General features: G+C 45.0%; 1 protein-coding gene across 4 annotated transcripts in view; it reads right to left on the bottom strand.

The window, feature by feature from the left end:
- The window catches only part of LOC101612018 (ER degradation-enhancing alpha-mannosidase-like protein 2), a 32,326-nt gene extending 24,739 nt beyond the window's left edge, over positions 1–7,587 (bottom strand). Inside the window, exons 1-3 of one of the 4 annotated variants that reach the window (XM_045157811.1) lie at positions 7,567–7,587; positions 4,801–4,911; positions 1,510–1,549 (exon numbers count right to left, since the gene is read on the bottom strand). In XM_045157811.1, coding sequence (XP_045013746.1) covers positions 1,510–1,549; positions 4,801–4,895 — 135 coding nt within the window. In that variant the 5' untranslated portion in view covers positions 4,896–4,911; positions 7,567–7,587. Of the gene's footprint in view, positions 1–1,509; positions 1,550–4,800; positions 4,912–5,188; positions 5,378–7,566 lie in introns of those variants that run through there. The other 3 variants (XM_045157812.1, XM_004668114.3, XM_045157810.1) reach the window with 3 other exon arrangements.
- Between the last annotated feature and the right edge of the window lie 3,484 nt (positions 7,588–11,071).

Genomic DNA, 11,071 nt, shown 5'->3' on the forward strand with positions numbered 1-11,071 from the left:
TAGCCAATCTCACTTGCCACAAGACTGTTCTCTCTGTCTAGAGCCCTCTTTGTCCTTCATTTTCCAGTTGACACCCGCCTTTCCTTCAGATTCTAACTCAAGTTTCATTTCACTGCTCTGGGGAAGTTCTCCCAACCTCCTCAGTTCAGTTCCAAGTCTCTTTTTGTTAGGACCACACACCAAACTATACTCTTTCCTACAGAGCATTCACCTGAATTCGTAACTGTACGTGCTTTAAGGTCATGCTTTGAGTCCGTGTTTCTTTTCCTTGCTAATAGCACAAACTCCCAGTAAGCAGGAGTCACCTGTCTTTCACCTCACCATTACAGCCCCACAATTTAGCACTGTGCTGGGTACATAGCTGGCCATCACTAAACATGTATAAGTACATACAAATTAACATTAAAAAAATTCAGCTGGGCATGGTGGCGCACACCTTTAATCCCAGCACTCGGGAGGCAGGGGTAGGAGGAGCGCTGTGAGTTGGAGGCCACCCATAGACTACATAGTGAATTCTAGGTCAGCTTTGGGCCAGAGTGAGACCCTACCTCAAAAAACAAAAAAAAAAAACATGGGCTGGAGAGATGGCTTAGCAGTTAAGCGCTTGCCTGTGAAGCCTAAGGACCCTGGTTCGAGGCTCTATTCCCCAGGACCCACGTTAGGCAGATGCACAAGGGGGCGCACGCATCTGGAGTTCGTTTGCAGTGGCTAAAGGCCCTGGCGTGCCCATTCTGTGGCTCTCTCTCTCTGCCTTTCTCTCTCTCTCCATCTGTCGCTCTCAAATAAATAAATAAAAATAAACAAAATTTAAAAACAAACAAACAAACTACAACAAAAAAATCCAGCTGGAGGGATGACTTAGCAGTTAAGGTGTTTGTCTGCAAAGCCAAAGGACCCTGGTTAGATTCCCCAGGACCCATGTTAGCCAGATGCACAAAGGGACGCATGCATCTGGAGTTCGTTAACAGTGGCTGAAGGCCCTGGTGCACCCATTCTCTTTCTCCCTCTTTCTCTGTCAAATAAATGAATAAAAATAAAATATTAACAAAAAAATTCAAGCCATAATGTTTAAGGCCCTTGCTTGCAAAGCCAAAGGACCCTGGTTCGATTCCCTAGGATCCACGTTAGCCAAAAGCTATAGGAAGTCTTTAATACAAGCCATACAGTACTTGGTATGGTAATTAGTTTCTGTTATTATCTTATTATCATTACACATGGCTACTAGAATGTAAGCTTCTGAAGAGGATATCAAAGTCTGTAGCCTTCAGAGTGATGCAAACTCATCAGAGTTCCTCTGGAAATGTGTGCTAAAATGAATGAACCTAAGTAAGTTGTACCTCATCATCCTCTGCTGTGAAGCTGGGGAACCAGAGCCTGGTGGCTCAGAATTATGAGGTGAAAGGCGTAGGGCAGGAATTCACATTTTACCCATAGTCAAGCTATCAAGCCAGAAAGGATACTACTGACTGTGCAAGGATGGAGAGGAAAAGGAATCGATAAGATACTTACCAGCAAAGTGTCCAGAGCATCAATCAGTGTCAGAGAAAAACTGTAAAAGAACAGAAACCCCACCTGCTTAGGAAGAAAATCAAACGTCCAATATACATGGTCCAGGTCAGATCCTCCCAAAACTGAGACACAGTGCCCCTGCCTATCCCACTTAGTAGTTATAAAAGAGAAACCAGGGAAAATGAGAAGGCCTTTTGATTGCCTTCACAAACCTGGCAGGGTGGGCTGACGTATACCTAGTTGTAATTAATATATCACCTGTATTTCCTGGTATTCTTCTCTGCCATGGGGAGGCAGTATAAGATCGCAGCTACGAGAACTGGCTTTTCAACAGTTCCTTATCTAGGAATTTACTTTACAGTGAGTGCATGGTTGCTTAGAATGCTCAAGGCGGTATTGCTTATAACAGCAAAAGGCTCGAAAGAATCCATGGCCTGCCTGTTGAAGAATGATGAAACTAGACTATGGTGTAAACTGTAAACTTACGAAGTTATTTTAAAAAATGTTTAACAGGGGCTGGAGAGATGGATCTGTGGATTAAGTACCCATCATTCAAGCCCGAATTTGAACTGCAAATACCATACAAAAAGCCAGCAGCTGGGTGTGGTGGCACACGCCTTTAATCCCAGCACTTGGGAGGCAGAGGTAGAAGGACTGCCGTGAGTTCGAAGCCACCCTGAGACTACAAAGTGAATTCCAGATCAGCCTGAGCTAGAGCGAGACCCTATCTTGAAGAGGAAAAAAAGAAAAAGAAAAAGCCAGAAGCTATCCAGGTGTGGTGGCGCGCACACCTTTAATCCCATACTCGGGAGGTGGAGGTAGAAGGATCACTGTGAGTTCGAGGCCACCCTGAGACTACACACACAATTCCAGGTCGGCCTGAACTAGAAAGAGAGAGCCACAGGAAAGATGGGGAAAGATGGCTTAGCAGTTAAGGCACTGGCCTGCGAAGCCTAAGGGCCCAGCTTTGATACACCGGTACCCATGTAAGCAGATGCACATGGTGGCACATGCCCCTGGAGTTATTTGCAGTGGCTAGAGGCCCTGCTGCACCCATTCTCTCTCTCTCTCTCTCTCTCTCTCTCTCTCTCTCTCTTTTGGATCATTATCTCTTTTTAAAAATATTTTATTTGGGCTGGAGAGATGGCTTAGTGGATAAGTGCTTGCCTGTGAAGCCTACAGACCCTGGTTGGAGGCTGGATTCCACAGAACCCATGTTAGCCGGATGCACAAGGGGGCGCATGCGTCTGGAATTCGTTTGCAGTGACTAAAAGCCCTGGAGCACCCATTTTCTCTCTCTCTCTCTCTCTCTCTCTCTCTCTGCCTCCTTCTCTCTGTCACTCTCAAATAACTAAATAAACAAAAAATTAAAAATACATTTTATTTATATTTATTTACTTGAGAGCGGAAAAGAGGTAACAATGAGAGAGAATGGGCACAACAGGGCTTCCAGCCACTAAGGAGATGCATGTGCCATCTTGTGCATCTGGCTTACATGGGTACTGAGGAATTGAGCTGAGATCCTTTGGCTTTGCAGGCAAGTGCCTTAAACACTAAGCAATCTCTCCAGCCCCTCTCTCTCAATAAACAAAAATATTTAAGGCTGGGTGTGGTTGGCATACTCCTTTAATCCCAGCATTCAGGAGGCAGAGGTAGGATGATTGCTGTGAGTTCCAGGCCACCCTGAGACTACTACATAGTGAATTCAAGGTCAGCCTGAACTAAAGTGAGAACCTACCTTGAAAAACTAAACAATATAAAATATTTTTAGCCAGGCGTAGTGGCACATGCCTTTAATCCCAGCACTCAGAGGGCAGAGGAAAGAGGATAGCCATTAGTTCGAGGACACCCTGAGACTACAAGTTTGAAGCCAGCCTGGGCTCAATGATACCCAGCTTCAAAAAAAAAAAAAAGAGGCCTGAGAGATGGCTAAGCAGTTAAGGCATTTGCCTGCAAAGCCAAAGAACCCAAGTCAAATTCTCTAATTCCCATGTAAGCCACATGCACAAGGTGTTGCATGCACCTGGAGCTTGAGTTCGTTCATAGCGGTTGGAGGCCCTGGCATGCCCATTCTCTCTCTCTCTCTGAAATATTGAAAATAAATAAATGAAAATAAAAACAAAAACAAACAGGAATAAGAGGACCTAACTCTCAAGAGTGTTGGAAGAATTAAATGAAAGGACATATTAAAATGTTTAACCCATTATTTAACCCTCTCAGCTTCAGCTAATGCAATGTTTCTCCACTTAGCAAGAAGTAAGCCAGAGGGCTGGAGAGATGGCTTAGCAGTCAAGAAGCTTGCCTGCAAAGCTAAAGAACCCAGGTTCTATTCCCCAGGACCCACATAGGCCAGATGCACAGGGTGCTGCATGCATCTGGAGTTCATATGCAATGGCTGGAGGCCCAGGTGCATTCATTCTCTCTAGTTGCCTCTTTCTCTCTCTCTTTCAAATAAATTAAATATATACAATTATATATATGTAATTAAAATATAAATATATATATATATTTAAAGAAGAAGCAAGTTAGAGAATTGCAGCTCTCTAGCACCTTTATTCTCAAGGGTGTGGTGGCACACGCCTTTAATCTCAGCACTCAGGAGGCAGAGGTAGGATCTCTGTGAGTTCAGGGCCAGCCTAAGAGTACATAGTGAATTCCAGGTCAGCCAGGGCTAGATCGAGAAACAACAAAAAAGAAAACACAGGTGACTTTTAAGAGTGACTTGAGGCTGGAGAAATGCTTAGCAGTTACGGCTCTTGCCTGCAAAGCCAAAAGACCTAGGTTCGATTCCCCAGGATACCTGTAAGCCAGATGTACAAGATGGCATATGCATCTGGAGTGGCAGGGGGCCCTGATGGCCCTATTCTGTCTTTTCTTATTTCTTTCTCTCTCTCAAATAAATAAATGAAATAGAAGAGTGACTTGAAGGAGCAGTGAGTGGCTATGCTGTGCTGGGGAGGTGACATATGGAGGTGAGCTATAAATGACACGAAACTGTGATGAGCTAATGGAGAACGTGTTTTTGACTTCAGAAACTGTCCCAAGTCCCCAGGGGTGAACCCAAAGGTCCTGCCTGCCAGTATAGCCCAAAACTTTTTTTGTACGGCGGAGAGCTCCGTGGTTCCCAAGGGTGCTGGTTTGAATTGGTGGTGAGGAGGGCAGTGGAATCCCTCCAGTCCTACAGGAAACTTTGAGGGAGCAAGAGAAGGCCACGATGCCACCGACCCCTGTGGACCCGTCGCCTATGACCCAGGCATGCCCAACCCCTTTGGCCCTCAGCTTTGCACTAACCTGCCCCAGGTGTCGTGCCCGTCACAGGTGAGAGGTCTCAGCTCATCGTAGGGAAAGGCATTTTCCAGGTAACTGTCGTAGGCGTGGTAGAACATGGCCTTGACTCGCTCCCTGATGCAAGGGGATGAGAAATAAGGTGTTGAGGGCGGGGTAGAGATGCAGAACTCAAAACCAGGCGGGAAGCTAATAAAAAAAATAAAATAAAACAGGCGGGAGAGGAACCAGATATAGGGCAGAAGAGTGGGAACCACAAGCAAATGGTGTGCACCGAGGACGGGGCGGCAGGGGAACCCTCCCCTCCGAGCACATCAAGGGAAGTAGTTCGGGGGTCAGGGGGAGAAAGGCAGGGCTCGGGTCTTCGGAAGAGGGGGAGCCTGGCCCCCTTCACCTGTAGTGGGCGGGGTCGGGCGCGGTGCCGTCGGGGCCTGGCGCACCATGGTGCAGGGGCAGCAGCGCGCACAGGAGCGAGATGAGCAGCCGGAAAGGCATAGAGCTCGTGTCGTCCCGTCAGTGCCGCCGCTGCAGCAGCCGCCGCCGCCGCCACCGCCACCGGCTCATCCTCCGAGCCACCCGGCGGCTGGTTCTTCCGGAGATGGGCTCCGCTACGCCTGCGCTCAGAGGAATCAGCCACCCACTTCCGGACTACAAATCCCAGGAGCCAACGGGCGCGGTGGCCCAGGCAAAGAGCATCTCGGGAAATCTATTTTCCCAAGTCCATTATCAACGTGTCTTAAAGACAGTGGTTAGCTGCTGCTGCTACTCTTTGTTGTTTTCATAATGCCAGTTAGCATTTGTTGATAACTTAATGTAGACAAAGTTCATGGAGGTCTATTATTTTTTGGTTTCCCCCCCTCCAAACACCTTACTGAGTATGAAAACAGGAACTCAGTATTTGTTGAGCAGACATATGTATGTAAAGACGCATGAAAAATATTAAGCTTTAGCCATTATTGGAGATACCTAATTTCCCAAAACGCTTCCATGATTATGTAAATAAAAACCTACAATTAGGGCTGGCACGGTTAAGGCGCTTAGCTGTGAACCCTAAGGACTCATGTTCGGTCTGTGTCCAGATCCCACCTAAGCCAGATGCACGAAGGTGAGGCAAGCACAAGGTCGCACATGCCCATTAGGTGGCGCAAGTGTCTGGAGTTACTTTGCAGTGGCTGAAGCCCTGTGTGCCAGTTTTCTTTCTTTCTCTCTCTCTCTCTCTCTCTCTCTCTCTCTCTCTCTCTCTCTCTCTCTCTCTCTCTCTCACTCACACACACACACACACACACACACACACACAGACACACATTTTTTAAAAAAGGTAGGGCTGGAGAGATGGCTTAGTGGTTAAGGTGCTTGCCTGCGAAGCCTGAGGACCCAGTTCGATTCTCCAGGTTCCACATAAGCCAAAGGCACATGCGTCTGGAATTCACTTGCAGTGGCTAGAGGCCCATTCTCTCACTATCTCTAATAAATAAATTTAATAAATAAATGAAAAGAAAAAATCTAATAACAGGGCTGGAGAGATGGGAGAGATGACTCAGTGGTTAAAGGCACTTGCTTGTAAAGTCTGATGACCCAGGTTCAAGTCCCCAGTACCCACATAAAGCCAGATGCACAAAGTGGTGCATATTATCTGGAGTTTGTTTGCAGTGGCTGGAGGCCCTAGTGCTCCCATTCTCTCTGTTTCTCTATCTCTCAAATAAGTAAATAATAGCGGGCGTGGTGGCGCACGCCTTTAATCCCAGCACTTAGGAGGCATAGGTAGGTGGATCGTCATGAATTTGAGGCCACCCTGAGATACAGGCAAGTGCTCTAACCGCTCAGCCATCTCTCTAGCTTTTCAGTCCTTACATTTTAAATAAATAGTGGTTTCTTCCCTGTCTTTATTTTGCATCTGTTTCTGTAAATCCAGGACATCAGAGGCAATAACTCCTACCTCAAGTTTGAAGTTCAGTGCTGAGCATATCACCAAGATTCCAAAATAACCAAGCCACAATCCTTTCCCTTGCTGCATCTGCCTTGTTATTGGAAATGAAAAAAGTTTTTTTGGAAGATATTTCGTATGACAGAGTAGTTAAGTCTTTCTGTGGGTAAATAGTTTAAAAGGCGTTTGGATCATATTAATACTGACAGTCAATGTCCTTGCACTGTATGTTGAGTGGAGTAAACCTTGGACTTATAGTTAGTAGCCCTTGGTTACTGTTTTAGCCACTGTCTCTGTGTGTTCTTTGGCATTCATTCGGCCTGTGGAGGACTCAGTTTACACACCTGGAAAATGTAAGGGTAAGACTATATCTCAGTGTGAAGAAAATATTCACAAATCCATGCAGTGTTATTGAAAGAAAAAAAAAAGGAGTGGGGGAAAGAGCTGGAGTGGTGGTGCACGCCTTTAATCACAGCACTCAGGAGACAGAGGTCGGAGGATTGCCATGAGTTTGAGGTCAGTCTGGGACTACAGGGTGAATTCCAGGTCAGCCTGAGCTAGAATGAGACCCTACCTTGAAAATTAAAAAAAAAAAAAAAAAACTTAGAAAATAAATCAATAGTCATCAACTAAGGAAATCCCCTTAGAAACATTTGTGAAGGAAAACGAAACCGTAGAATACACACTGAATGGAATTTGCCAAATGAGGAGGAGGAAGAGAAGGAGGAGAAGGGAGAGCTGGAAGAGGGAGAAGAAATGGCCAAATGTGTTGGTAGAATCATTCCCGTATTTCATGTGCTGCAGATATAGCCATAGCACTTCATATGCAACAACGCTTGAATCCTTACCACAGCCACTGAGCAATCTTATGATCACCATTTCAGAGCCTAAAAAAAAAAATTAAAAAAATAAAAATAAATAAATAAATTGAAGCACAAATTTTAAAAGCTGAAGAGAGGTTTAGCAACAACCAATGCTTCACACCCAATAAACAGTAGAGCCAACTCTTAGACCCAGCCAATCCATTTTCTTTCTTTCTTTTTTTTTCCCCCCCGAGATAGGGTCTCACTCTAGCTCAGGCTGACATGGAATTGACTATGTAGTCTCAGGATGGCCTTGAACTCACAGTGATCCTCTTACCTCTGCCTCCTGAGTGCTGCAATTAAAGGTGTGCACCACCATGCCCAGCTCAGATGGTCCATTTTCACCACATTGATGAAAACAGTAAAAGGCAGAACAGAATGTAAGAGTGGCAGTTTGTTTTCCTTCTACAGCATCATCCAGTTTTAGTTTGATGTGATTCCAGCATCAATTCCCTTCCTTTTTGTTAGAAAAAAATCAGAGGACAAAGTTCAATCCCTGAGGCTGGAAGTTAGATCCCCTTTGGTCCAGAATGCTTGGCTTTTAGCTGCCGAATATCTGGAAATCCCTTTTCTAGCAGTTTAAGGTCAATGGGTTCCAGCAGTTTCTCTCAACTCCCAGAGCGGAGCACATTGTTCACTACATACTTTCAGTCTGCCAAGAAATAACTCATTTTTTTTTTCTCGGGAAACTCTTTCCTTCTGTCAACTTGTAGAAGTGCGTACATCTCCCCTGTGTCCGGCATGGCCAAACATTTAATTAATGACTCCCTGGTCAGAGCCCAAGACCATGTTTTTATAACATTCATGTTCCCTGTGAATTTAGACACATTGCTAAATCCACTTCAAAATAGTTATGTTGCAGGCCAGCCTGGACTAGAGTGAGACCTTGCCTCAAAAAACCAAAAATAGGGCTGGAGAGATGGCTTAGCGGTTAAGCGCTTGCCTGTGAAGCCTAAGGACCCCGGTTCAAGGCTCGGTTCCCCAGGACCCACGTTAGCCAGATGCACAAGGGGGCGCACGCGTCTGGAGTTAGTTTGCAGAGGCTGGAAGCCCTGGCGCGCCCATTCTCTCTCTCTCCCTCTAACTGTCTTTCTCTCTGTGTCTGTCGCTCTCAAATAAATAAATAAATAAACACAATAAATAAATAAATAAAAATAAAAAAGAATTTTGAAGCAGTATCTCTTGCCATCCTACCGATGAGCTCAGAGAACCAGTGGTCACGCCTAAAATCTTCCAAAAGGAGGCAGTATCCAGCCCAGACTTTGGAGAAGTTCAGTGGATATGGGGAATGGCAGAGAAGAATAGAAGTGTCATGAAATAGCAAATTATAAAATACATGTGAAAAGAGTAATATGTCATGAAGAATTTGTTTTATCTTAGCAGCTGTTTTGTATAAAGAACATGATTCATGATAGTTGTCCTCAGGGTGGCCTTGAACTCATGGCGATTCTCCTACCTCTGCCTCCCAAGTGCTGGGATTAAAGGCATGCGCCCCCCCATGCCTTTTTTTTTTTTTTTTAAGAGAGAGAAAAAGAGGTAGAGAATGGGCACACTAGGGTCTCTAGCCTCTGCAAATAAACTACAGAAACATGTGCCATCTTGTGCATCTGGTTTACGTGGTCCTGGGAATCAAACCTGGGTCCTTAGGCTTTGCAGGGAAGCTCCTTAACTGCTAACCTATATCTCCAGCCCTGCTTTGGGTTTTCAATGAGTGAGTTTATTAGGGTTACAACAAGGGGAAGGGAAAGAAGAAGCAGGTGGCAGATAATGAATAGAACATCAAGCCGGGCATCGACTGCCATCCAGCAATGCTGACTGGAGTAGTCCCGCTGAACAGTGGAAGAAACCAATGGCAAGTAGCAGATAGACGCCATAGCATGAGATCAACACAACAGCCAGCAGAAACGACTAGAAAAGCCTATGGAACAGTCCGCTGCAGTTACCAGTAGAGGGTCCTGAGCCGAGAAGTGTCCTCTACTGGGTTCAGGCTTCCAGTCAGCAGTTCCAACCACAGGATTTGTGGGATAAACAGTAGTGTGTGGTGGCCGGGTGTGGTGGCACACATCTTTAATCCCAGCACTCGGGAGGCAGAGGTAGGAGGATCACCATGAGTTCAAGGTCACCCTGAGACTCCATAGTGAATGCCAGGTCAGTCTGGGCTAAAGTGAGACCCTACCTTGAAAAACCAAAAGAAAAACAAAAAGGAGTAGTGACCTCCTTTTAAGACTCAGAAAGGTGTGGGGTATCAGATAGTCTGGGAAGAGGTTTTTGCCTTCTCTATGTTTTCAAGGGCACAATGTCTTCAACCCTTGGGTTATAATCATGCTTGTGTCTGAAGGTGACTGGGGGTACTCCACTCCCACAGTCAGCTCCTAACAAGTTATAGTAGATCAGCAGTACAAAGACAGTCATTTTAAGAAATAATACACTTGCCACACTGACAAATTAAAACTGGAGAAATCTTGTGAACATATCATTGTATAATGAAAGGGATTTGAAAAACTCAAAATTATTTTAAAAACTCATCAAAATAAAAATCAAAGTAATACTTTGTAACCTAATTTAAAAAGTATGGTAAAACATTAAAACTTTTTCTCTTTAAATCAGAAAGGTGGCATGGATGCTCTTTTAATAGTTTCTATCACAATAAAGTAAAATCTCTCTCTCTCTCTCTCTCTCTGTATATATATATATATACATATAAAGAGAGAGAGAAATATATATGTACATATATATATATATATATATTTTTTTTTTGAGGTAGGGTCTCACTCTGGCCCAGGTTGACCTGGAATTAACTATACAGACTCAGGGTGGCCTCAAACTCATGGTGATCCTCCTATCGCTGCCTCCCAAGTGTAGGGATTAAAGGTATGCACCAACCACCATGCCCAGCAAATATCTCTATATTTCTATTTAACATTATGCTAAAAAGCTATGGCAAGAATAAAAGAAATTAGGGCTGGAGAGATGGCTTAGCGGTTAAGCGCTTGCCAGTGAAGCCTAAGGACCCCGGTTCGAGGCTCGGTTCCCCAGGTCCCACGTTAGCCAGATGCACAAGGGGGCGCACGCATCTGGAGTTCGTTTGCAGAGGCTGGAAGCCCTGGCGCGCCCATTCTCTCTCTCTCCCTCTATCTGTCTTTCTCTCTGTGTCTGTCGCTCTCAAAAAAAAAAAAAAAAAAAAAAAAAAGAATAAAAGAAATTAACAAGCCAAGGTGGCCGGGGTTCCATTCCCCAGTGCCTACCTAAAGCCAGAAGTAGGAGGCACGTATCTGGAGTTCACTTGCAATTGGAAGAGACTGTGGTATTCTCTCTCTATCTTCCTCTGTCTCTCTCTGTCCTTCCTACCCTCTCTCCATCCCCTTGCAAAATAATAAAATAAAATAAATAATACCAAGCCAGGCACCTGTAATCCTAGCACTCAGGAGGCTGAGAACGGAGATCACCACCACAGATTGGAGACCAGCCTGGGCTACACAAGGGAAGAAGG

This window comes from Jaculus jaculus, chromosome 8 (assembly GCF_020740685.1).
Source record: "Jaculus jaculus isolate mJacJac1 chromosome 8, mJacJac1.mat.Y.cur, whole genome shotgun sequence".
In the NCBI taxonomy this organism is placed as follows: domain Eukaryota; kingdom Metazoa; phylum Chordata; class Mammalia; order Rodentia; family Dipodidae; genus Jaculus; species Jaculus jaculus.